A 27896-nucleotide genomic window follows, 5' to 3' on the forward strand; every position below is an offset into this window, starting at 1 on the left:
GAAGACTCTCAGCTTATCCAGTCTATCTTTGTAACTCAAGCCCTCCTGTCTTGTGAATCTTTTCTGGGGCCTTCTGCAGAGAATGGAGGGATGTAGACATCGTGTAGACAGAAGAGATTTGTTTAGTTGGGTATTCTATTACTAGCTTAATTAGTTCAGTACAGAACTGTGGGCCGAATGGCCTGCACCTGTGCTGTACTCTTCCACACTCTGTTTTCAAGATTAGTTTCACCTGTCACATCTACATCAAAGCACTGGAACATACGGTGAAAAGAGCCACTTGCGTCAATGACCGACACAATCTGAGGGGGTGCTGCGGGCAGCCCGCAAGCCTCGGGGCCTCAACACACCAACCCTGACCCGTAGGCCTTTTGGAATGTTGGTGGAAATAATGCCAAGTCTGTCTTTGTGAGCTGCTCTCGGGGATTTGAACTGGGTCTGCATGTTGCTAAGCTGCTCCAGTGACACTAGCCCTGTTGTACAGCCAGGAACTGGCTCCACATTTGCTGAAAATGGTCCTTGACCTTGAAAGTGACCTCACCGCCCGGGTTGGGAGTGCTAGCAACACTTATAGAAAATAAAACTTAGCAGATCAGGCGGATTAAATAGAGAAAGAAAAAGTTACCCTTTCATCTGACCGATGGAAGGTCGTTGATCTTGAAACATTACCTATGTTTCTCTCTCTGCAGATGCTTCCCAGTCAGCAGTTTCTATTTTATTTCGGGTTCCCAGCATCTTAATGTTAAAATATTTATGGAGTTCAGACCATTCAATCCATCTAGTTGTGCTATCGTCCACATACATTGGATGACCACCTGGGAGTTTCTGGTGTCTGTGATGCTGACTACCCAGGGAATATGCCCTCAGAGAGCAAATTGGGAGCAATCAGTAGCTACAACTGTTAAAATTGGGAGGCTGGATGCATGATGTATAACTAATATTACATCTACTTTGATCTAGGAGAAGACTTAATAAGTGAAGCCCCGGACTAGGATCGTCCCAACGGCGCTGACCTGCTCCGGTTTGGTGTGGACAAAGGACAGTGAGCTTTTCCTGCGTCTCCTCATTTCTGTGACATTGCCAGCAAGCACTAGAAGTGAAATTATAGAGTACATCTTGAACAATGTGTTTAACAAAAATCTCAAACCCTCAGATCAATTTCCTGGGACCTCTGTGCCTTAGCCTCAGCCCATCAAGTTCTCTCCCAGCCACAAAAATGGAACCAGCCCTTCTTCTTCATGTTTCTGACCACAGCGTACTTCTTTATCACATGCTTTGCAAGGCAACCTCCTTCTCTCCTAGTGAGTCCTTCTGAGGAATCTCCCACTCCCTGCTGTGCCCAGCTGTAACATTCGTCCTTGCCTTCTGCTGGTGTCCTTCACTCTCCCTTTCCAATGGTCTCTCTTCTCCATGTGATCTACATTGCTTCCTCAAGTAACATCTATCAAAGACTCCTTTCCATGTGACATCACAGCGTTCTCTCTCACCACCCCCTTCACCATCCTGAGAGTTTGCAGAATCTGCTAGTCACTTAGTGGGGAGACACAGTGCCTACAAGAAGACCTTTGGGAAGTCTTCAGTGTGGACTTCATTTCCCAGATCTTACTGACCTTGGCATCCTTTTGAGGCCAAAAGGAGCTTCATGTCTTTTGTTTTGCCAATCACAGGACTTCGTTAGTCTTCTGTGCTCTACCATCTCGCTGCTAATCAACGTCCCCTCCCAATACCACCCTGCAGAACCATGAGCCTCTCCACCTTTGGCCCCGCCCTCTGCGCTCAACACCCCAGCTCCCAACTGCTTCAGCATAGGAACTCCGGCTGTCATTTCCCAGAGGACCTCCAGGCCCTCTGTCCTATGACCTCCTCCAGTCCTCTTGTGCTCTAACGGTCCTCTAATTCTGAGGCCACACTACAAGAAGTGTGCAGAAGATGTACTTGGATGAGAGAGAGAATTAGCTGTAAGGAGCGTTGGACAAACTTGGAGCGTTGAATGTTGATAAAATTATGAGAGGGGTGATGATCAGAATCATTGTCCCAAGGTGGAAGTGTCAAATAACAGAGAGCACAACTATAAGATGAGAGGGGACGGTTTGTAGGTGATTTGGGTGGCGATTTTTTTAATGTAGTGTGTGTTAGGTGCCTGGTATTGCTGCAGGGGAGGTGATCAACATTTAAGAGGCAGATGAACAGGCAGGGAATGAGGAGATGGAGACCGTGTGCAGGCAGACTGGATCTGTTAGATGAGCATTATCTTCAGCCCTGACATTCTGAGTTGAATGGCCTGATACCATACTCTGTTGCCCTGATTTTAATCCCTTCATCAGCCCCTATTCTAACTTCTTCAGCACTTCAGGTCTAGTCTCCAACTGTCTGGGCTTGGCATCTCTGCATTTGCTCTCTGAACCTCTCTGCCTCACCCTTCTTCAGATGCTCCAATGTCATTAAACCCACCTCTGTGAGTGCACTGTCACCTTCCTTTGAGGTCAGATAACTATCCTGTGTGGCACCTTCACCTGTTAAGCCACGCAGTGTTTGCTGTTTAAAATGGTATTGTAAATTAAATTGTAAATAAACAATTGATTATGCTGTGTATTACTTCCTTTTTTTTCTTTGTCCTTGTTCTCTATTAACTATGTCAAGATGTTGGTGTTGTTACGGATAGACTGATAAATTGGCTTATGATAGTCTCTTACTGAGGGAAGTGAAATGCTTTGTGTGCCATCTAGACAGAACAGGCCGTACATAACTACATTATGTAAGGTAAGAAAAAGTGGAACTGAATGCAGAGTATGGTGTTACAGCTACCAGGAAAATAAAGTGTTAATGACATTGGAAATGCGTCGGAGGATGTTTGTCGGTTGGGTTCAGTTGTTCTCCAAGCTTGGCAATCCATTTGCAAACATCTTGTCCGGTGACACCACCCGAGCTACATGTCTTGTCGATATCCGCTGGCGTGGTGATGAAACGTCTGCGGGTAACTTGCCAAGATGCAAGGGCCATGTTGACGTAATTTGGCACATTTTGGTATATTATTCTGATCCAGATCCTGATAACAGTTGGATAGGAAATGGATTTGCACCTGGCGAATCGGGGTCATCATTAGAATCTGAAACCAGATTTAATTCATTATCATTGACGTATTTCATCAGATTGGTTGTTTTGCAGCAGCAGTACAGTTCAAGACATTAAATATATTTTTATTGCAATTTATAGAATTTTTTTAAAGTAATGCAAAAAGAGAGAAAAATAGAGAATTTATAGACAATTCAGAAATCCAATGGTGGAGAGGAAGAAACTGTTCCGAAAACATTGAGTGTGGGTCTTCAGACTCCTGTACCTCCTCTCTGAGGGTAACAATGGGAAAAGGGGATATCCTGGGTGATTCTAGCAATGGGAAGCAGGCATGTTCTGATGGTATCAATGGAAAGAAGGCATGTTCTGATTGGAGCAATGGGAATAAGGCATTTTCTGATGGTATCAATGGGAAGCGGGGATGTTCTGATGATATCAGTGGGAAGCGGACATGTTCTGATTGGAGCAATGGGAATAAGGCATTTTCTGATGGTATCAATGGGAAGCGGACATTTTCTGATGGTATCAATGGGAAGCGGGGATGTTCTGATTGGAGCAATGGGAAGTAGGCATGTTCTGATGGTATCAATGGGAAGTAGGCATGTTCTGATGGTATCAATGGGAAGCGGGCATGTTCTGATGGTATCAATGGGAAGTAGACATGTTCTGATGGGAGCAACAGGAAGTAGACATGTTCTGATGGTATCAATGGGAAGCGGGCGTGTTCTGATGGTATCAATGGGAAGCAGGCGTGTTCTGATGGTATCAATGGGAAGTAGACATGTTCTGATGGGAGCAACAGGAAGTAGACATGTTCTGATTGGAGCAATGGGAAGCAGGCATGTTCTGATGGTATCAATGGGAAGCGGGCATGTTCTGATGGTATCAATGGGAAGTAGACATGTTCTGATGGTATCAATGGGAAGTAGACATGTTCTGATGGGAGCAACAGGAAGTGGGCATGTTCTGATGGGAGCAATAGGAAGTGGGCATGTTCTGATGGTATCAATGGGAAGTGGGCATGTTCTGATGGGAGCAACAGGAAGCGGGCATGTTCTGATGGTATCAATAGGAAGCGGGCGTGTTCTGATGGTATCAATGGGAAGCGGGCATGTTCTGATGGTATCAATGGGAAGCGGGCATGTTCTGATGGTATCAATGGGAAGCGGGCATGTTCTGATGGTATCAATGGGAAGTGGGCATGTTCTGATGGGAGCAACAGGAAGTGGGCATGCCCTGGGTGATGGGACATGCTTTCAAGCTTGTCTATCTCCTGTCTAATGTGATGGGGTCCTGAATCGACCCTATGAACTGTGCTCTTAAGAAGAAAAAGAGAGAGGGAGGTGTACAACACAGAGACTATTATTAAGAGAGAGAGAGGCGAAGAATGCTCGGAAGATTGATGTTATGGTTTCTCGGCAGTTTGTTTAAATTTCCACAAGGACACTGCCTGCTTGTAAGTTCTTACACAGAGAGAAGGGCGGAGCAGTTTGATGGACGGCTGGTGTTCAGCATGCTGAGATAAATGCCAGGTCAGCTACTGGATACACAGACACACGGGTTTAGACACTGGATGAGCTTTGTTGTGCCACACAGGAAGGTGGGTTTTTGGAAGATCGATCAGTGACTTTCGCAGTGCAGAAAAGGTGTGACCGGTGGGGAGTTATTTGTGTGTCCAACCTTTGCCTAGGTTGATAATTCCACCACAGAAGAACGGTCGCCTTAATTATGAGTCAATGACTTTAAAAGGATTTTGGAGGACAACAGGAAGATCGATGGCACCAGCTCACCTGAAGACCTACACACCTCTCTCTCTCTCTCTCTAACTCAACTCAACCGAATACCACAAACTGAACTGAACTTTCTTCATCATCGTAAGACTGTATCCATTTACCGCTAGACTTGAAAAAACATGGTTTTTCTATTTCCACACTTATATATAATATTCATTGCTAATATTCATCTATAATCATTGCTAACCTGTTTGATACATCAGCATTTATATTACTGTATTGCGAAGTTACTAATAAACACTATTAGTTTATAGCAATACCAGACTCCAAAGTGTTTTCTATTTCTGCTACTTCTTTAACCCATCATGGGGTACGTGACACTAATGTATTTTGTTCTCTATTTATTATAATTCTTACTGTAACCTGCAGAAATTTTCTATGTTTTGCACTGTGCTGCTGTCATAAAACAAGAAGTTTCACGGCGTATGTCAGTGATGATCAACCTGACGCTGAATCTGACTCTTCAGCAAGTGTTTTTCTGCAGCAGAATCACTGACCCAGATTTTGGCTTCAAGTCCTGCACGCGGACAAAACTTCTGTCAGTGCTAAGCTGGCAGAGTGGCCCAGTAGAGAACACTCCTGCCTCCTGGATCTGCTGAACCAGGTTTGATATTGATCTCCGGCCGAAAGCCTGAAAGCTGTGCCAACAGACTCAAGGCCAGCTTCTACTCCGCTGTTGTAAGACTGTTAAATGGTTCCCTAATATAATATGCTGGAGTCTTGACCTCACAGTCTGACCTTACACCTTTAGTCTACCTGCAATGTACTTTCTCTGTAACTGTAACACTATATTTTTTTATTGATTTAGAGATACAGCACAGTAACAGGCTTTTTGACCAAGAAGCACACACCAGCCGATTACATCCACGTGACCAACTAACCCCTACGTCTTTGCGATGTGAGAGAAAGCCAGAGCAAAACCATACCTTCACGCAGACAATGTATAAACTCCTTATAGACAGCGGTAGACCTGAAGCCCAGTCACTGGCGTTATGCTGAGCACCACACTGCCATGCCACGATAACGTTCTGCATTCTGCTATTGTCTTCCCTTGTACTTTCTCAATACATTGATATGATGATTTTTTTCTCTGTGGATGCTATTCAAACGGAAGTTTTCACTGTACCTCAGTAACGGGACAATAGTAAACAAATTTATCCTTTCACTAATTTAAATTCTTGAGTTCCCTCCAGATGCTCCACTTTCCTCCCACGTCCCAAAGGTGTGTGGATCATTAGGTTAATTCAACATCACTAATTGTCCCTGGTGTAAATGAGTGGGAGAAGAATTGATTCCCGAAACGCCGACTGCACTCTTTCCCATGACGGTGCCTGGCCTGCTGAGTTCCTCCAGCGTTTTGTGTGTGTTGCTCTGGATTTCCAGCACCTGCAGACTCTCTCTTGTTTGTGTTTGGGTGTGGTGATGGGCTTGAACGACAAGCAAGAGTGAGAGTGGTTCACATGGAAATGCATGGGTGGTGATTGGGATTATGCTGAAAGATGGCATGGAATGGATGGGCCAAGTGGCCTCTGCTTTTTTTTATTTTAGTTATACTGCAGCCCCCCGCCCTTTACACCTATGTGACCAGTTAAGCTACTAACTTGTGCGCTATGGGACTGTGGGAAGAAACCAGAGTACCCGGAGCACAAATCCAAAGGGGAGAAAGTACAAACTCCTTACAGAGAGCAGCGGAAATGAACCCAGGTCACTGGCACTGTGATAACATGACACTAACCCCTATGCTACCGTGCTAGATTATCAGCAGGAAATGTGAGAAATGGAGGAACTCAGCAGGTCGGGCAGCGTCCGTGGAAACGAGCAGTCAATGTTTCGGGCCGAGACCCTTCATCAGGACTGAAGGAGGAGGGGGCAGGGGCCCTATAAAGAAGGTGGGGGGAGGGTGGGAAGGAGAAGGCTGGTAGGTGTCAGGTGAAAAACCAATCAGAGGAAAGATCAAGGGGTGGGGGAGGGGAAGCAGGGAGGGGATAGGCCAGAGAGGTGACGAAGGAATGTAAGGAGAAAGCACTATGTGTAGTAGAAGAAGGCAGAATCATGAGAGAGGTGATGGGCAGCTGGAGGAGGAGGCAGAGTGAAAGTGGGATGGGGGAAGGGAGAGGGAGGGAATTGCCGGAAGTTGGAGAATTCAATGTTCATACCAAGGGGCTGGAGAGTACCCAGACGCTATATGAGGTGTTGCCCGACCTGCTGAGTTCCTCCAGCTTGTTGTACGCGTTGCTTTGACCCCAGCATCTGCAGTGCACTTTGTGTTTGAGATATACTGTAATGTGAGGCTATATTTTTGTTGGGGGTGGACATTTCGGTGAGTGGCTCTTCCTGACGCCTGATTCCCCACACAGTGGGCAAAAAAAAAAGAGCCTGAGTTTAGCATCTTGGAGAATGACATTTTCCCTTCCCTTAACCTGGTAATCGGGTGACTTACCTCATCGATCACTACGGTGAGATGAACTGATCAATCTGTTGCTGGTTGTAAGAGATGTATGACATGGAGAGAATCCTGCCTGGTTACGTCACCACTTGGTATGAAGGCTCCAGTGCACAGGATCGATAAAAGGGTGCAGAAGGGTATAGGTTCAGCCACCTCCATCACCACATCTTCAAGAAGCAGTGCCCGAAGAAGGAAGCATCCATCATTAAGGACCCTCAGCATCCGTCTGGGCCTTTGCTGCCATCAGGGAGGAGGAACTGGAGCCACACTCTGCTTTCAGATTTCTGCATGGTCCATGACAAATATCCTTGCTGGAAGGTTTGCTCGTGTTGCACGGTGTGGGTGGGGGAAGAGTTTAAACTAGAGTAGCAGGGTGATTGCCAGAGCAGATAGTGGAGTGGTTGTGGGGAAAGATGTACATACAAAGTCAGGGATCTAAAAGGCTGAACATGGTGGACCTAATGTTCTGAGGTGTGTATATTTCAATGCAAGGAGTGCTGTAGGAAAGGCAGGTAAGTCTTGCACATGGAGTAGCATGTGGAATTATGACATTGCAGACATTAGTGAGTCCTGGTTGCAGGAGGGGCAGGACTGGCAGCTCAATGTCCCAGGGTTTCGTTGTTTTTGACGTGACAATGTGGGAGGGGTTAAAGTTGGAGGGGTGGCCATACTCGTTGGAGAATATGTCATGGCAGGGCTCCATCAGGACAGACCGGGGAGCTCGTCTACTGAGGCTAAAAGGGTGGAACTGAAGAATGAAAAAAAAGAGATGACCATGTTAATGGGATTATGTTATAGACCACCCAAAGGTCCAAGGGATTTAGAGGAGTAAATTTGTAGAGATGCAGATAGTTGCAAGAAAAATAAGGTTGTGATAGTAGGTGAACATAACTTTCCACATATTGACTGGGACCCGTACCATAAAAGGGCTGAATGAGAAAAAGTTTGTCAAATTTGTTCAGGAAAATTTCCTTAATCAGTACATAGAAGTCCAATCTAGAGAGAGTGTAATACTAGATCTCCTATTAGGGAATGAGACAGGGCAGGTGACTGAAGTTTGTGTAGGGGAACACTTTGCATCCGGTGATCACAATGTTATTAGTTTCAAGGTATGGAGACCCAAGGTTTGGACCTTGGGCTGAGATTGTGAATAGGAGGAAGGCAAATTTTGATGTTATTAGAAAGGATCTGGCAAGTGTGGAATGGGACAATTAGTTTTCTGGCAAAAGAGCTCGGTAAGTGGAAGACTTTCCATTGCCTATTTAATATTTCAGTAATATTTAAGTAATAGTGTAAATATATTGTTTGATTAGGCATTCTTTATTGTTTAAATAACTAATTACAGGTAAATATATGAACTACGTGAACGGCATACGTCATTACGCCACAACGTCAAATGTGCGCGCCTCTCTAAAGTAAGACTAAATGCACATGAGTTACTCCCGGCTCCTGTGTTTTATTCTTTCAATCAGTATTAGCTTTGGGGTTACAAAACGTAACACCTTCAAAAGTGAAATTTTGAAAGCGCAGGGTTTTTCATGTTCCTGTCAGAATAAAAGGCAAGTAAAACAAGTTTGGGGAACATTGGTTTTCAAGAGATGTTGAGGCCCTGGTTAAAATGAAGAAGGAAGCGCATAGCAAGAAGGAACAGAATACGTAGTTGAGGAGTATAAGAAATGCAAGAGAACTGCTCAGAAAGAAATCGGGAGGGCGAAAAGGAGGTACGAGGTTGCTCTAACAAACAAGGTGAAAGAGAATCCCAAGGGTTTCTGCAGATATATTAAGAACAAAAGGATAGCAAGGGACAAAATTGGCCAAAAAACGATGGCAAGAATCTTCAATGGATACTTTGAATCTGTATTTACTGGGGAGAAAGACACAGAGTCTGTAGAAGTGAGGCAAAACAGCGGTGAGATTATGGACCATATACATATTACAGAAGAGGAGATGTTTGCTGTCATGAGGTAAATTCAGGTGGATAGATCTCCAGGACCAGGCAAGATGTCTCCTCACTCCTTGTGGGAAGCTAGAGTGGAAATTGCAGGGACCCTAACAGTGATATTTTAGCAATGTCTTTAGCAATGGATGAGGTGCTGGAGGATTGGAGAATAGCTAGTAATGTCCCATTGTTTAAGAAAGGCTCTAAAAATTAGCTGAGAAATTATGGGCTGGTGAGTCTAGCATCACCAAGTTATTGGAAGGTATTCTAAGGGACCGTTTATGTAAGTATTTGGATAGACATGAACTGATCAGGGGTAGTCAACATGACTTTGTGGGTGGTAGGTCATGTCTAATCAATCTTATAACGTTTTTTAACAAAGTTGCCAGGACAGTTGATGAAGGCAAGGCAGTGAATGTTTAGACTTCAGCAACACCTTGACAAGGTCCCGCATGGGAGGTTGGTTAAGAAGGTTCAGTCGCTTGGCATTCAAAATGAGGTAGTTCTTGATCTCACTGTCTCTGTCTCCGTCTCCGGAGATAGCTTATCCACCAATGTCTACTACAAACCCATGGACTCTCACAGCTATCTGGACTATACTTCAACCCACCCTGCTACTTGTAACAATGCCATCCCCTCCCATTTCCTGCATCTCTGCCACATCTGCTCTCTGGATGAGGCTTTTTATTCTAGAACGAAGGAGACATCCAACTTTTTCAAAGAAAGGGGCTGTATCCAGAGATACCGACCACGTGACAGATGCACTGCCTCTTGGCTGGTCAGAGGACACACCACACGCCAATCAACATTTGGTCCCTCCCAACTAATCAATACACACCTAAATTATTGGTCACCTTAATTGGATTATCTTGCCCAGCCCCATGCTATAAAAGGTGAGACTTGTCCCTGGATCAGCCTTTCTTACAGACCACCTCATTGGAGGTAAGTGCATTGATTTATGTTTGGGAAGGTCTATCGTTTGTCCTGATAAGGGAGCCACAGCTATCCAAGGTCAAGGGGGATAGCTGTCGTAGTGCTTTTCCCTTGTTCTTTGTGTAACCGCACCCTGTCCCCACACCGCTCCCTGTGTATTGTAGTTGCTTGTGTTGACCCGACTTCCCCTTTAATAATAAATTCCTTATTATTAAAACTGTGTGTGTCCAGGCCTCTACTGTTGAGACTCAAAGAACCAGTTATTTTCCATCACAACAGGGGCTTACCCTCCTCCACCATCAATGCTGCCCTCAACCACATCGCTTCCATTCCACACATGTCTGCTCTTACCCCATCCTCCCGCTACCCTAGCAGGTTCCTCTTGTCCTCACTTACCATCCCACCAGCACATAACTCTCCGAAACTTCTGCCACCTCCAACGGGATCCCATCCCATCACCATCTTCTCCATCCCCCCCCAACCTTCTGCTGTCCACAGGGATTGCTCCCAACATGACACCCTCGTCCATTCATCTTTCCCCACTGATCTCCCTCCTGGCGCTTATCCTTGCAAGTGGAACAAGTGCTACATCTGCGCCTACACCTCCTCCCTCACTACCATTCAGGGCCCTAAACAGTCCTTCCAGGCGAGGCAACACTTCACCTGCAAGTCTGTTAGTGTTATATGCTACGTCTGGTACTCAGATATATCGGTGAGACCCAATGTAGATTGGGAAACTGCTTCGCCACATATCTACGCTCCATCTGCTAGAAATAACGGGATCTCTCAGTGGCCACCCACTTTAATTCCACTTCCCATTCCCATTCTGATATGTCCATCCATGGCCTCCTCCACTGTCGTGATGAAGCCACACTCAGGTTGGAGGAACAACACCTTATATTCCGTTTAGGTAGCCTCCAATCTGATGGCATGAACATCAATTTCTTAAACATCTGGTAATGCCCCCCACCCCTTTCACCATTTCCCATCCTCTTTTCTCTCCCTCACCTTATCTTCTTGTCCACCCATCACCTCCCCCTGGTGCTCCTTCTCCCCCCACCCCCTTTCTTTCTTCCATGGCCTTCTGTTTCTTTCACCAACAACATCCCAGTTCTTTACTTCATCCCTCCCCCTCCAGGTTTCACCTACCACCCGGTGTTTCTCTCCCCTCCCCCCACCTTTTGGATAGGTGCACGGATGGGAGGGCCATGGTCCAGATGCAGGTTGCAGGGATGAGACAGTCAAATGGTTTGGCACGAACTAGATGGGCCAAAAAGCCTGTTTCTGTGCTGTAGTGTTCTATGACTCTATGAACAGTCCCCCCATTCCACTTCTGCACTTCTTACTTCTTATTGAGCATAAAACAATTGTCTGCTGCCTCAAAACAAATTTCACAATATATGTCAACTTACTGTGATAAACCTGATCCTTATTCCCTTTCTTAAAGGCTGTCAGGAGTAGACGCATCCAGCTGCAGAATAGTTTGAAAGGTATTCATCCACCGACTGAAGGAACCAGTGAACAGAGAAGGATTGGAGAGTGTTATCTCCACCCAGGGAAGACTGGGAGTGGTTAAACAAAGGTGACTGACACACACTGTACCTCCGTCACTGCGCACTCTCACCTCTCTTCGGTAGAAATCACAAGATTAAAGGTTGATACGGCAATGACGCCTGAAGTCCTGGCTCCTATCTGATCATTGATCTGCAGCCAACTCATAAAGCTATCCTCCCCTCCATGGGCTTAGTCTACACTTCAAACTACCTCAGTAAGGCAGTCAGCGAATCAAAGACCCCACTCACTCCAGAAATTCTCTCTTCTTCTCCCCACCCCATTGGGCAGAAGATATGAAAGCCAAATAGCAAGTTGTGCCAAGTGCAATGCAAGATTCTATCTCCTAACACATAGAAGCAGAATAAGGCCATTCAGCCCATCAAGTCTGCTCTGCAATTTCGTCATGACTGATTTATTTTTCCTCAACCCCATTTTCTCGTGTTTCCCCGTAAGCTTTGACTAATCAAGAACCTATTAAACCAACTTCTACACTTTACCAAGGACTCGGTCCCCACAATCCAGTTGCAACAAATTCCACAGACTTACTACGCTTTGGCAAAATAAATCCCACTGTTATAAGAATATTGATATTGGACTTCCTTCATTGTCAGCTGTGAGAGTTACAGGCTCATTGAGCAATGAATGCAGGCCCTTCTGCCCATCCATTCCATGCTAGCCACTGTGCTGTGGACCAACTACCTCCATGTTTCCTGGCTAACAACTACTTTCAGAGGCCACATGGGACTTTGGAGTAGTGAAAACAGGAAGTCCCTTTCGAATACAGACAAAGAGGAACTTCTTTAGTCAGAGTGTGGTAAATCTGTGGCATTCACTGCCACACACAGCTGTGGAGGCAAGACATTTGTCATATTTAAAACAGAGTTTGATAGATTCTTGATTAGCCAGGGCGTCAAAGGCTGTAAGGAGGGAGAATAAATCAGCCTTGGTGGAATGGCAGAGGAGACAATGGGCTAAATGGTCTAATTCTGCTCCCATGTCATATGGAAAAGCGTGGCAAATCCTTCCCTTCCAAATTTGTAGATCAAAGCCTTGAATTTATCTGGCAAACCATGGGGCAGGCTGTCCTCTTTACAAGAATAACATAAAAGGGCTGAAATCTTGGATTTATTTATTACCGCCTTCTCATCTCCCAATCTTTCCATACTCATTTTGACCAAAGGTAGATAGATTATTTTACAGCAGAATAGTAAAAGCCCGGGCAGAACTCAAGTTAATGGGCACGGACAGTCAAAGCTAAGGAAATAACCTCATAGGCATTATGTTACACTGAAATAAAGATCAAGATCAGGCTTTATCTGTTGTTTATACATTGAAAGGGTTTGTTATCAACACAGTTCATGATGGGCTGGTGTCACCACGCTTCCAGCCCCAGAGTCGCATGCACAAACTTACCTGCTTGCAATTGGAATGTGGATAGTCACGGGGACACCAGACAGACGGCGATGAGAACCAAACCCCGAAGTCACAGCGGACACCGTAGGCCGTTACGCTAACCACTATGCTATTGCGGCTCCCCAGTAAGGCCCACAAGTTAAAAGCCTTTTTCAGATGGTGTCTTTGGTGTGAATTCTCTCCACCCTCACCGGAGTGAAACCCTGTGGGCAGACTGTAATCAACTTCCCCGTGAGACCAATTAGGAAACTCCAGCATGGTTGAAGAGGATCACAAGCCCTGACAGGATGTCCTCAATTTGACTAATTGCTTTTAGCTGATCAGCAGTTAATTGACATTTTGGGCAATCAGATCGGAGTCCAGTGAGCAGACACACTGTAACTGATCCCTTTTTGTTAAAGGGCAGTGTTAACTCGTACGGGGGAGAGATCCATTCTCCTATCAGGGAAACCCTGACAGCACAAACCACCAGGTTCAAGGATGTCTTCTATCCTACTGTCATTGGACTCTTGTTCAGTAAGATGAACCCCATTATGATCATGCACTTTATCATTCACCTTTTTGGTAAATTTTACATTTTATTCTGCAGTGTCACTTCTGTAGCTTTCAGTTCAGGGCACTGTAATGTGGTTTAGTATTGCGTTTGTTATGTTATGATTGCACTGCTCCTGGGACACGCTGTCTCATTCTGCCCTGCAGAGCTGATGTAGGGTTAGAATGACAATAAAGTTTTTGAATCTTGAATTGATCTGTATAAAGAGTTAACAAGACAAACTCTTCACAGTATCCTAGCACCGTGACAATAATAAAACCAGTACCAATCACAATATATAAAACCATTTAATAGCAGCACCCCAAATTCAACACAAGAACCTACACTGGGGCTCCATGATGAGAACACATGGAGGGAGCTTCACTCTGTATCTAACCCATTCTATCCTTGTCCTGGGAGTGCGTGATGGGACAGTGTAGGAGGAGCTTCACTCTGTATTTAACCCATTCTATCCTTGTCCTGGGAGAGTGCGATGGGACAGTGTAGAGGGAGCTAACCTGTAACGTTAAAACTGGGACACTTCCTATCCCAGCCTCCGCAAAAGGATAAATCACATTCACTAACATTGAGAAGGAATTACTTCAAACACCAAAGGAAGTGTCACCAAAACACTCTTTATTTGGAGACAAATTAAATTTCTTTATACTCCTATATAAATATCCAACACTTGAATTAAATTATGTGCATGAACAGTAACAGTGATTGTCCAGGCAGTATTGATTAGATCACATGGCCAAGTTAATTGGCACAGTATAAATCTCCTTCCTATACAGATTCAGACACAGTTATCACCCTTGACATTGTAATGTGGGAGACAATTAGTGTTTGGAATCAAGGCCGATTGCCTCCTCAGGGCAATCATCACCAATCTGAAGGGCATTTTCTCTCATGAAAGGCATTGAGCCTTGTTGTAAGTGGCCAGAATTTTACCATCAGATGCTTCTGCTAATCACCACTTAGTGAGTGCCCACAGCTATTCCACTGTATAGTGCCTCACACCAATACCAACCCACTCCCTGCTCATCAACACACTGTTGGGAGGGACGGGGTAGCCTATCACTGCTGATGAGGAGCAGGAAATCCTCCCCCCCAACCAAATTACCTCAGGAAGACTGAAGGCTTCTCCCATGGGCTGCTTTCTCAGCACAACCAGAGTGGTGGACACTTCACTACCTTAACCAGGGCTGCGCGTTGTGTGCTTCAACACCGATTAAAAACAAATCTTGGCAAAGTCTTTCAAAGATTCGACTGCAAAGACTGCACGGCAAGCCCTCACAGGGAGAATGGGAGCAGCGTCAACATGAAGCGGGGGGGTTGCAGGAACCTTTGATAAGATTTTCCAGTGTACAGGGCAGTTGTATCAACAAAATTTAAAAATGAGCCACGTCCTGTCTCATTTCTCTCTCCTGCAAGTCCAGAAGAGACAAGGCTCCAGATGTAGACAAGTTGTTGCTATGCTCTTGCAGGCACATATTAGTGTGACTTTGTTGGTTGTCTGTCACTTGGTAATAAAGGATGCAGAGATGAAACGAGTTTGGTATTTTTCCAACTAGTTATCTTTGTACAGAGTTCATCAGCTGGGGTGTCTGTCCTCAGACGAGGGATTAAACCAATAGTCAAAAATAATTTCACAGTACAGTGCTTCACACAGTAAATGTCCAGGCTTTGATCAGTAGTTTTACTAACAATTCAGTCCTGATGCTTCTGTCCCCAGGAAAACATGCTTGTATATCCAGTTTAGCAGGAAGGCTGGGATGTCCAAACTGTTCCCGCTGCTCGCACATTGCGTGAAAGTGGGCAACAGTGAGAATATCAGAGCTGGGCCCATCCGCCAGTGGTCTGGGCGGGGTTTTGCAGGCGGTGGATCAGACATATTCTTGCTTTATCCCATAGTAGCTACAAGCTCAGTGAAAAGACAAAGTCAATGGCATAATTGAGACAGGTATGTTCCAGTTTCTTATCTGGAAAATGATGTGGGTGACCTGACGACATGACTTTACTGGCCCACTTCCAAGCCCGTCTCCCAGGGGAGGGTGAGGCAGCCGTCTGTACCACGGCAGCCTGCTCAGCCCACTGTGTTGGCCTTGGCCGAAATCTAATCTAATCCCACTTTCTGGCACTTGCTTGAGGCCTGGCAGGGCACTGCTCCTCCAGTACACACATACACGTCTGTTTAAGTGCTATGGGGATGGGGGGGGGGTTAAGTTCTACCACTCCCACCCTCCGAGAGAACAAATTCCAGATCTCTCCCCCCCCCCCCCCCCATTTCCTGGCCAAACTTGTCTCCCTTCTGATTTAGCTCAATGCCCACCCCAGCTCTGCATGATGGAGGGCTCATGTGTGTTAGGCCAGGGGGAAGGAATAACGTCACCCATCATCAAGCGGAGGCATGGGGGAAAATTCACCCCTCATCGACCCATGTGCATGGGCAAACTCCCCCCTCCCACCCTGTGCACCTGGTGGAGTCGTTGGGGTGCTGCCATGACAAGCTTTTTGATTGCTCGTCGTACCGCGTGTCTTGGCCATCGGAAACTTGGGGGAACCCGCCCCTCTCCAGATCTTTGGAGCCAGCTGGATTCGTACTCGGGAGCCTTCGCTCCGAAGTCCGACGCTGATGCCACTACACCCCCACCCACCCTGTACTCACGGAGAGGGGCAAATCCCCCACCCACCCTGAACACACTGAAAGGGGCAAATACCCCCACCCCCCTCCGTATATCTTTGCAGGGGCAAATTTTCCCTCCCTACCCACCTGGGCGGTGGTAACCTGTATCCCCGGCGGGCAGCGGGTTGGGTTGACGGGGGCTGCTTGTCCTCGGGCCCCGGCGGGGACAGGAGGGAGTGGCGGGCTGCCCGAAGCAGGGTCCCGGCCCCTCAGCAGATCTCCTCGACCGCCTTCTTCTCCCGGGGCGGCGTGGGTGGGGGGAAGACGGGCTCCTCGGCCTCCAGCCCCGGCTCTGGGCCCCGCTCCAGCAGCCTGCGGAGCAATGGCCGCAGCGGGCCGAGGGTGAGGGTGCCGGCGCGGCCGGCGGCGTAAGGGCCGGCGGCGGGGGGCAGGGCGTCGAGCAGGGTCCGCAGCAGCTCGGGGGCGGGCGCGGCATCGGCACTGGGCGGGCACAGCTCGCACAGCTCGGGCAGGAAGGGGTCGAGCTCCCGGCGGCGGCCCAGCTCCGCCAGCAGCGCGGCGAACAGCTCCTTGCGCAGCAGCGGGCCGCCGAGCCCCGAGAAGCGCCGGGCCGACTCGACCGCCCGCCGGCACCGCCCGCGCTCCAGCAGCAGCCGCACCGCCTGCAGCACCGCGTTGGGCCGCTGGCTCCGCAGCAGCAGCTCCACCGCCGTGTCGGCCTCGGCCGGCGGCAGCACCGACAGCGCCCGCTTGTAGAGCGGCGGCCCGCGGTACGGGCGGCCGTCGGGCAGCTGCCGCTGGGCCAGCTCCACGAAGCCGGGCAGCCAGTCGGGCTGGAAGCGCTGCATCAGGCTGCAGGTCAGCTCGAAGGCGGCCGGCAGCTCGGGCGAGGCGGCTGGGGTCAGGAGCGCCTTCCATTGCTCGGCGCCGGCCTGGGCCGCCGGCAGCCGCAGCGCCCGACTTAGGGCCCGCCACGTCTCGGCCGGGAAGGCGAGGCCGAGCGAGCGCAGGTGCAGGAGGGCCCCGGGCTCGGGCGGCGAGCTCAGCAGCAGCCGGGACACCTCCTGCCCGGCCAGCTCCTCCACGCAGGCCGACACCTCGGCCTCGGTCGCCCGCGCCAGCTGCCGCTTGGTCTGCTCCAGGCCGGCGTAGCTCTCCATCTCCCCGGTCAGGGCGCGCCGGAGCTGCGCCTGGCTCTCGGTCCTGGGCCCGGACCCCTTGGCCGGGCTGAGGCGGCTCTGCAGGACCCAGCAGAGGGCAGCTGGGGCCCGGAAGGTGGCCTCACTCTTCAGCCTCTCCACTGTCAGCCGGATGCGGCTCAGGCTTCGCTTCTGGTAGTAGTCGCAGGCTTCCTCCAGCACCAGCGTCTCCAGGTAGCCAGCGTCGTCCGGCCAGGGTTCGCACCCGCCCCCCAGGCTGTACAGGCCGTCCTCGGTCAGCGCCTGCAGCTCGCCGGTATCCCGGCAGCTGAGCAGGGCCAAGGGCGGGTACTCCAGCTCTGTCTCCCCCATCACCCTGCCCGTCGCCACGTCCAGCAGCCACACTGTCCTTCCCAGGGCGCAGGCCAAAGTGGTGCTGCTCAGCTCCATCAGCATCCTCCGCCCCGAGGCCTCGGCTGCCACGCCTGGGCGCAGCTGACCGAGCAGTCGCACCGTCCCGTCGCTTCGGACCAAGTTGATCTCACCACTGGCGGCGGCCGCCAGCAGACCGGCCGGAGACACGCTGACAGCCCGAAGGTCCAGGGTTGGTAGGCCGGCTAGTAGACCCACGGCGCCCGCGGCCAGTTTCCTGAAGTCAGTGTCAGAGGCCAGCAGTCGCTTGGTGAAGAGTGGACCATGGGCGAGGCTGGTGAAGGTCCAGGTGTCCTCCTGCGGCCTCCAAATCACCATGAACTTGTGCAGGTTCCTCGGGGGGCCCTTGTCAGCCATGGGTTCGTCGCTGCGAGAGTTGACGGGGCTGTTGCTGGGGAAGTTGCCAGGGATGGGGCCGTTGCTAGGTACAGGGTTGTTACCACTAGGACAGTAGCCAGCGACCGGGAGGTTTCCGGGCCCGCTGTTGGGAAAGTTGCCAGGAAGGCGGCCAATGTCGGGGCCATTACTCAGTCCGTTTCCGGGAGTCTTACCGGGCAGCAGGTAGACGGCATCTCCGGCAGCGAAGAGCTGGCAGGCCGGGCTGTTGTGCAGGACGATGCGGGCGGCGCCGAGCGCCAGGCCGTGCCCCAGGTTGCGGCTGCAGACGTAGTACTGTTGGGCCTCGCTGCGCGGCCTCTCCTCGCACCAGGTGACGGCGAGCCCGTCCCAAGCTGCCGCCAGCACCTTTGCCCGGGGACTATGGCACAGCTGGAAGTCCCGCTGCAGCTTCCAGCCCGCGGCTCCCGGGACCCAGAGCTCGGCGCGGCCCGTCTCAGTGACGAGGACGGTGGGGAGTGGGCCGGGGGTTCGCGGGTCGCCGCTGGGCTTCTCGTCCAGCTCCAACACCTCCATCAGGTGCTCGGTGGGCGGCAGGCGCCGGTCGAGCGGCCCGGGGCGGCATATCGGGCTCGGCTCCAGCCCCAGCACCCGGCGCTCCCGCGGCAGGTAGACGAAGAGGCGACCACTAGCTCCGAGGCGGAACCGCGCCCCTGGGAACAGCTCCCGCCAGGGGCCGAAGCCCGAGGGCCTGCGAGGTAGGGAGAGCGGCATCGGCTTCACGGCTCCCCGGCTCCCGTTACTTCCGCATTATCGGCGCTTCCGGCTTCCGCTCTCCGCCGGAAGTGGGCGGGCCACCCACAACAATGATACAACACACAGACTCCGCAGCCACCGGCACTCGCCTCAGGTGGCTGCACTGGTGCTGCTCCATGCACCCGAGCTGAGCTCGCCCATTTCAGCAAACTTCCACCCTACCCCCTTAAATCCACTTGGGCCTCTCCTACAGCTCCCCCCAACTCTTTCGCGATTTGTCTCAATCTCTGGAGGCAATCTGTTAACCGACATCTTTTATAAACCTACTGATTCCCATAGTTATCTCGACTGTACCTCTTCCCGTCCTGTAAAAATACTATTCCCTTCTCCCAGTTTCTTCACCTCCGCTGCATCTGCTCGAGGGTGCTGCTTTCCGTTCAGAGATGTCCCCTGTCTCCAGAGTCATGCCATCTGCAGAAATTCTCCGAAGACTCAGCAATAGTCGGGTGTATAAAGGGAGGAGGGGAGTTTGAATACAGGGCCCTGGTGGAGGACTTTGTCAAATGGTGCAAGCTGAATCAGCTGCAGCTGAACGTCAGTAAGACAAAGGAGGTGGTGATGGACTTTAGGAAGACTCAGCTTGCATTGCTCCCTGTTACTATTGATGGTGAGGACGTGGTACTAACACAGAGACTGTCTCCTATAGTCCACTCTCCTCTCCTATCAGATTCTTTTTTCTCTAGTCTTGACCTTTCCCACTCACCGGGCTTCACCTGTCACCTTCCAGCTACCCTCCTTCCCCTCTCCCCACCTTTTAATTCAGGCAACTCCCCCTCCTTCTCTCTCGGCCCAAAATTTCAACTGTTTACTCTTTTCTATAGATGCTGCCTGACCTGCTGAGTTCCTGCGGCATTTTAGACCATACAACAATAAAATATAGTAGCAGAATTAGGCCATTTGGCCCATCGCATCTGCTGCACCATTTCATCTTGGCCTTTTTCCCCAGCCCCAACCTCCTGCCTTCTCCCCATAGCTCTTCATGGGGAGAGCCTCTGCCTTAAATATGCATGAAAACTTGGCCTCCACAGCTGGCTGTGGCAAAATACCACAGATACTGACTGAGCACATGTTGCTAGGGAGTTATCAAGTTCGCCGAGTCCTTCAGGCTCTCCGGCAGACTATAAGATCACTAGTGCCACCTGGACAATTCAGAAGTCCGTTTCTGAGGCAAATTTGCAGCAGTAACAGTTCAGAGGTATACACAGCAGTTTTTAAGCTGCCCACAAACTGTCACCCTATACGGCCAGAGCAATGAGTGTCCTGCTGGAAAAACTCAGTGGACACTTGGCTCAAAATGGACTTTGTTGTTCTAATTCTGTTCTTTCTTGTAAAGGGTGTGTACAGTTTATATTTTTCTTTGAACGTCTGTATATTGCAAGGAAGTTGTACATTAGACCTCTGCATCGACTTTAACTTGTATCTCTGCTGCAAGACCTGCAGGCGCACGATGTGCAAGCGAGCAGCAGGAATAAAGTCCATTTATTGATGGTGAGGATGTGGGGAGGATGTTGCCTGGATTGGGCAGCATGCTTTATGAGAATAGGTTGAGTGAACTCGGCCTTTTCTCCTTGGAGCGACGGAGGATGAGAAGTGACCTGATAGAGGTGTATACGATGATGAGAGGTATTGATCGTGTGGATAGTCAGAGGCTTTTTCCCAGGTCTGAAATGGTTGCCACAAGAGGACACAGGTTTAAGGTGCTGGGGAGCAGATACAGAGGAGATGTCAGGGGTAAGTTTTTTACTCAGAGAGTGGTGAGTGCATGGAATGGGCTGCTGGCGATGGTGCTGGAGGTGGATACGATAGGGTCTTTTAAGAGACTCCTGTACAGGCACATAGAGCTTAGAAAAATAGAGGGCTATGGGTAACCCTGGGTAATTTCTATAAGTACATGTTCGGCACAACTTTGTGGGCCGAAGGGCCTGTCCTGTGCTGTGGGTTTTCTATGTTTCTAAGAGGCAGGTTGAAGAGCCACAGGATGTACTGCAGACGTCTGACAGGGCAAAGGTGAACTGCTGACCTCACAATCTACCTCGTCATGGCACCTCCTGTCAGCTGCAGCACCGCAGTGACGAACACTATACTCTGCATTCTGGTACTCTTCCTTTGTAATACCTCAACGTGGGAAATGATCTGAAGGAAGAAGACCACCATGTTGGTGCCTGTATCAACAACAAACCAATTTACAGGCCCTTTGGTCCAATTCAGCTGTGCAAACCCAGAACACATCTGCACTGGTCCTCTTTGCCCGTGTCTGCCGTTTCTGAACAAACGTCCATTCCAGAGCCCCTCCGTTGGTTGGGGTTGACCAGTGATGCTGCATCTTAGCCGTCTGCGTGATACGCCAGCCAGGACAGTGCGACCTGGAGAGAAGCCGTTGCCCATGCCGCATGCTCCCCCTCTCCACGCAGCTGATGAATCCAAATAAACAGCAGAGACCGACACAGTCTGACACCAGTGCCAGTCAGCGCCAAACTCGAGCAGATCCGCTATTCCTCCAGCATACTGCCTGTTAAACCCTCTGACGTCTGGTTTTAGATTCCCCGTTGCTGGGATAAACACTGCCACCAGTTACAGGGAGATCTAGCCTGCCTTTACAGCCCTGAGAAACACACACAGAATGCTGGAAGAACTCAGCCCGTCAGGCAGCATCAATGGAAGTGAATACACATTTGATGTTTCAGGCTGAGACCCTTCTTCAGGACTGGAAAGGAAAGAGATGACTTAATAAAGAGGTGGGGGTGAAGGTGAGGAGGCTAGCGGTGAAGCCAGCTGGCTGGGAAAGGTCAAAGGGCGCAGAAGGAAGAATTTGATTGGAGAGTGGGCCATAGCAGTCCATACTACCAGCAAGTCATCAAATGACTCAGAAATAGAGGAAGCAGAACTAATGAAAAAAATTGCTGCAGCTGGTCACACTGTAGCTTGAAAACGGAAATTTCCGTACAATGAAGGGTCTTGACCTGAAACGTTGACTGTTTAGCCCTCTCACAGTTCCCACAGTAGTTTGAGTGTGTGTCGCTCAAGATTTCAAGCAAATGCAGAATCTCTCGTGTTCCTTTTATCAGCCATTCTATACAGAAGCCTGAAGGCACACACTCAGCGATTCAGGAACGGCTTCTTCCCCTCTGCCATCCGATTCCTAAATGGACATTGAACCCATAAACACTACCTCGCTTTTTTTTTATTATTTCTGTTTTTGCACTATTTTTATTTATACTTACTACAATTGATTTACTCATTTATTTTTCTCGATATTAGCATGTAATGCATTGTAATGAACAAGTCTGATTCGGATATAATTCATTCTTTCTCTGGATCTCAAACCTTTCTTTATACAATCACCCCTCCTTCTCCACCCTCTCCGCTTCAATCCTATTGCAGGGCCAAACCCCCGAACATCATCCGTCCGCTCTTTCCCACAGATACTGCTCGACCAGCTGAGTCCTTTCAGCAGTTTCTCTGTGTTCTCTTTTGCCCCATATTCCGGCACTTTTTCTTGTTTCTCTTGGGCTTTGCTGTTCGATTGTTGCTTCCGCTTACAATAATAAAAAATGACAAACTTCTGACCAAAAGTTTTTCTAGTGAAACTTGGGGTTCCCCCCCCCCCCAACCCCCAAGAGTCTGCGAGTAGCCCACAATAGTCGCCAATATCCCATCATTCCCGAGCGCTCACGGCTTCGGCTCCTGGCCATTGGGTATTCGCAGAAGGCTGGGATTGGATTGTGGGATAGTGGAAGACCGACATCTGCGGGGCCTGGCATTGTGGGATACTGGCTGACTGACGGGCTGAGGATGGGAGGAGTATTCGAGCAGAGTTCTGTCTGATAACTGGAATGGGTGCGACAGGTAAGGAGACCGGGAAGGCCGGAAGATGTTGCTTCCCTCCTTTTCCCCCCCTCTTTCCCCTGTCTCGCATCGGGCAGGTTTGGGATGCAAACGGCTACGATCAACTGCGCGTCCCCGTTCTGCTGCAGTAGTGAGCGGTTGAGCAGAGCAGGAAAGGCCGAGGACTGGTACCGGACAAGGCCTTAGTGGTTCTTGGCAGCGACTCCAGCCAGGAATACCACTGAAAGGTCCGGTGTCAGCCCAAGGATTTTAATTACTGCATAGTTGCACCTTAACATTAAAAAAAACATAAAGTTAAAATCCACATTCAACAGTTAACAAAAGCAGCTCAGCGCTTGAGGATCCATTGACCACTTAAAAACACCGCCAGACTCAATTTCTAATTGTGCTGGTCTACTTACAACTTTGTGATGGATCCTTCCCCACAAACTCCCTACGACCACCCCACACACCAAAATTCCTTTCCTGCTCGCCTCCCTCTGATATTGCCCAACCCCCATGATTTGATTCTCTGACTTCTACACTCCTGGCCCTGTTCCTGGGCTTGGGAGCTGTTGCATGGTCCTGTGTGAGTGATTTCGTTGTGCTATATTGACAGTAAACGTTGCAGTCACAGTAACAGGTGCCGGAGGTTCTGAATGTTCAGGGCAGTGGAAGGTGTGGCAGTCAGACAGGCTGATTTGTCCTGGATGGTATTGAACTTTTTGAATGTTGTTAGACCCACCCTTATCTGGGCAAGAACACAGCCCTCCCACCGTTAAGCACATCTACATAGAGTCCTCCTACAAGAAAGCATCACCCGTCATCGATGCTGGTGGCAGGCCAGGCAGCATCTATGGGAAAGAGCAGACGACTTTTTGGGCCAAGACCTTTCTCCAGTCCCGATGGAGGGTCTCGGCCCACAATGTCAACTGTTTGCTCTTTCCCATCGATGCTGTCAGGCCCGCTGAACTCCTCCAAAGTTTTGTGTGAGTTGCTTTGGATTTTCAGCATCTGCAGATTTTCTTGTGTTTGTGAATCATCGTCAAAGACCCCACCATCCAGACCATGCTACCACCATCAGGCAGGAGCCTCTATTCCCACACCACCAGGTTAGGAACAGTTATTACTCTACATTTGTTGGGTACCTGAATTGGTGAGGATAACCTTGTTCATCACAGCTCTGAACTAATACTACAGACTCACTTTCAAGGACTTGTTACGACTTGAGTTGTTCTCAGTTTTTGTTTTGTATTTGCACAATTTGTTCTCTCTCCTCTCTTCCCTCTCCCCTCTCCCCCTCACTCCCTCCTCCCCCCCTCTCTCAATGTTTGCACACTACTTCTGTAATTATATGTATTGCACTGTACTGCTACTGCAAAAATAAATACAAATTTCACTAGATATGAGGGATGATGAACCTGATTTTGATATGGGTCTCTGTTGTGGACTGGAAGTGGGAAGAAGGTAGTGACGGGAATCATGGTTGGGAGGAGGTGGAGGGAGCAGGAAGCACGAGAGGGACATTCAAGAAGGAGCTAGATAGGTATCTTATGGATAGGGGAATCAAGGGATATGGGGACAAGGCAGGAACCGGGTATTGATAGTAGGTGATCAGCCATGATCTCAGAATGGTCTGCTTCTACACCTATTGTCTATTCTGTAATGATCAATAAACCAATTGTTTGGAATTGAATAACCTTGCCTGGTGTCTCGGGGCTGGGTGAGTCCAGGCCCTTGCTGCCTCCTGCCCTGGCACTCCTCTGCCACCTGTCCCACACCCCTCCCGCCGGTCCCCTACCCTCGCCATTCCCAACATCCTTTGCTCCCACCACGTTTCCAAACTCGCTGTCCACTCCACGTTGACAGATACAGTGGAGTGGCCAGTGTTGGAGTGTCTGGCTCGTCAGGCAAGTATCTGGTCATTTTGTATTCTTTATTACTCATCTGTTAGGGCACAATTAGTGCAGTGAAAATGGCTCAGAGGCGCAGTGTTTTCTGCGTCTGAGATGTGGGAGTTCTGGGGAGACCTCCAGCCTCCCAGATAACCACATCTGCTCCAGCTGCTCCGAGTTGCAGTTCGATGACCTTCGGCTCATTCTGGAGACTGGAGAAGTGATAGATGAGAGCTGCAGGGAGCTAGTCCCTGTGGAAGGCATGTAATTAAGTTACTGTCAGGAGAAGAGAGGAAAATAGGTATTCAGTGCAGAATAGTTCCGTAGCTGTTCTCCTCAATAATAAGTAAACCGCTTAGGGTACTGTTGAGGGGGCAGAGCTGTGTCTGGTGCTGTGGCTCAGAAGAGGAGAGGTGAAGAGGACTGCGGTAGTTATAGGAGATTCCACAGTTAGAGCAATGGAGACGAGATTCTGTGGACACAACAGAGACACCTGGATGGTATGTTGCCTCCCAGGTGCCAGGGTCAGGGATGTCTTGGATCGGGTCCACAACATTCTAAAAGGGGAGGGTGAGCAGCCAGAAATCTTGGTATATATCCGCACCAATGACATGGCTAGGAAAGGTAAGGAGCTCCTGAAGAGAGACTTTAGGCAGTTAGGTATGAAAGTAGGATCTCCAGGGTAGTGATCTCCGGGTTGCTGCCTGTGCCATATGAGGGTAAGAAACAGGATGATTTGGCAGGTGAATGCGTGGCTGAGGACCTGGGGCAGGGGGCAGGGGTTCAGATTTCTGGATCATTGGGATCTCTCCTGGGGAAGGTATGACCTGTACAAATGGGATGGGTTACACCTGAACCCAAGGTTGGGGGTGGGAGGGGAGATCAATGTCCTTATGGTCCAGTTTGCTAGAGCTGTTAAGAGGGTTTAAACTAATTTGGCAGGGGGGTGGGAGCCAGAGTGATTGGGCTGATGATGTGGTAGTTGGTTTACAAGCAGGCAGCGTGCTTGTAGCGAGGAGAGACTGATGATACTGTGAAATTGCAGTTAATGGGATGCAATGCAAAAGGAGGACAAAATCGAAAACGGTGATGAATGAGGACAAGGTGTTATATTTGAATGCACATAGTACATGTATACAGAATAAAATAGGTGAGCTTGTAGTACAGTTACAGATAGGTATGTACGATGCTGGCATCAGTGAGTCGTGGCTGAAAGAAAATTTTAGCTCTGAGTTTGACGTCCAAGCACACACATTGCATCGAAAGGACAGGCAGGTACACAGAGGTGGTGGGGTGGCTCTGTTGGTTAAAAAATGAATAAAATCGTGAGAAATATGTGACATAGGGTCAGAAGGTGCAGAATCGTTGTGGGTACAACTAAGAAACTGTTCTCTCTCCAGCACTCGTTGTTTGAGCATGTACAGACTTTTTTTCTTGTCATTATTCCCTAAACAATACAGTATAACAACCATTTTACATAGCACTTACTTTGTATTAGGTATTGTAAGTAAGTCGGAACAGGTACATCCAGTATTATTTAGCATCAGTTAGTTAAACATTTGTCTTAGTATACAGTATATATTTTACCTTTCTATGCATTTAAAACACAAGAAATGTATGTATTCCAATAATTAAATCACTGCGTTGCTTAGTAATAATTGTAGCTTTCATCGGGGCAGGGCCTTTCACATGCTCCATTATTCTCACTTTATCCTTTAAAATTGTTCTGATCGTCGACCGACTGTGGCCTAACGCTTTTCCAATGACCGATGGCTTTGCACTTCTTTCCGATCACTTCATTATTTCCACTTTATTTTCAATCATGATTGTTTTCCATCAATGGAACAGAAACACTCCGGGCGGAGGGTCCCGATCTCCGCCAGGTCCTAAAGTCCACCGCACTTGAGACAAATTAAATAAAGGACTTGAGCATCTGCGGTTTTTGGTATCCGCGGGGGTCCCAGAACCAATCCCCCATGGATAAGGGCTGTATTTTCTAAATGGAGGGAAAATTCAAAAATCTTAGGTGCCAAGAATCCTCGATCAGGATTTAGTGTGCACTTGTGTATATGTGTGTGTGAATATGCGTGTATGTATGGAGAGCGTTCAAAGGCAGTTCACGACAATTATTCCAGGATTGAAAGGTTTGTCATGAGTTTGATGGCTCTGGGCCTTTACTCACTGGAATTCAGAGGAACGTGAGGTGGATCTCATTGAACCTATCGAATGTAGAAAGGCTTCGACAGAGTGGGTGCAGAGTGAATATCTCCTATGGTGGGTCAGTCTAGGACCAGAGGACATAGCCTCAGTAAAGAGGGCTATCCTTTTAGAACAGAGATGAGGAATTTCTTTAGCCAGAGTGTGGTGAATCCGGAATTCCTTGCCACAGGCAGCTGTAGAGACCATGTCAGTGAGATTATTTAAGGCAGTGGTTGATGGATTCTTGAAACAGGTCATGAAAGGATATGGGAAGAAGGCAGGATATTGGGGCTGAGAAGGAAAATGGATCAGCCATGATGAAGTGGGGGAGCAAACTCGATGGGCCAAATGGCCTAATTCTGCTCCTAAATCTTATGGTCTTGTATATGAGCCTAAGAGATTTTCAGCATATTGTATGTGTGTATTTTGATAATTAATTCGAGTAGATGGTTTTGGGATTTACCACAATGACTCTGATCTGTTCTTCTGCTCCCTTTGAGTTTCTGGTCATTTCTGACTCCTCTGATGTTAATTGTGGAGAACTTGATGGCAGTGACTTGCTGTCACTGGAGGTAAATTGGTTTACTATTGTCACGTGTACTGAGGTACAGTGAAAACCTTAGCTTTGCATGCCGTCCATACAGGTCATCTCATCACATCAGTGTGTGAAGACAGTAGAAGGGAAACACGATAACAGAATTGAAATGTGGTCGTGAACTGTTTCTTTCTCTCTGTCAATGCTGACTAACCTGCCGAGTTCCTCCTGTACTTTGTGTGTGATGCAATTAGTGTTGCATGGACTGCTGTTCTATCCTAGACTGATTTTCCACTCTCGGCCCCGACAATTTTAACCTCGCTCGATGCTTTAATCGGTGTGGATTAATGGAGCTGAGCACGGCCTCGTCTTCCACTCTCGGGCCTTGAC

At 48.8% G+C, this 27896-nt stretch overlaps 3 protein-coding genes across 6 annotated transcripts in view; 2 read left to right on the top strand and 1 right to left on the bottom strand.

The window, feature by feature from the left end:
• LOC132379346 (prominin-1-A-like) overlaps positions 1–2590 on the top strand; it is a 95774-nt gene extending 93184 nt beyond the window's left edge. For all 4 annotated transcript variants that reach the window (XM_059947080.1, XM_059947079.1, XM_059947077.1 and 1 more), the window contains one exon: positions 961–2590. In XM_059947080.1, the coding sequence (XP_059803063.1) occupies positions 961–979 (19 nt within the window). In that variant the 3' untranslated portion in view covers positions 980–2590. The remainder of the gene's footprint in view (positions 1–960) is intronic.
• A 13847-nt stretch (positions 2591–16437) lies between these two features.
• Positions 16438–19079, bottom strand: LOC132379347 (BLOC-2 complex member HPS6). Its single transcript, XM_059947081.1, has one exon. It carries the CDS (start codon positions 19008–19010, stop codon positions 16578–16580), a length of 2433 nt encoding a protein of 810 aa, XP_059803064.1. The 5' UTR covers positions 19011–19079; the 3' UTR covers positions 16438–16577.
• Positions 19080–22759: 3680 nt separating this feature from the next.
• armh3 (armadillo like helical domain containing 3) overlaps positions 22760–27896 on the top strand; it is a 191367-nt gene continuing 186230 nt past the window's right edge. Inside the window, exon 1 of the mRNA XM_059947083.1 lies at positions 22760–22898. The gene's annotated coding sequence lies outside the window, so the exon portion shown is untranslated. The remainder of the gene's footprint in view (positions 22899–27896) is intronic.

Source organism: Hypanus sabinus, chromosome 22, assembly GCF_030144855.1.
Source record: "Hypanus sabinus isolate sHypSab1 chromosome 22, sHypSab1.hap1, whole genome shotgun sequence".
In the NCBI taxonomy this organism is placed as follows: Eukaryota; Metazoa; Chordata; class Chondrichthyes; order Myliobatiformes; family Dasyatidae; genus Hypanus; species Hypanus sabinus.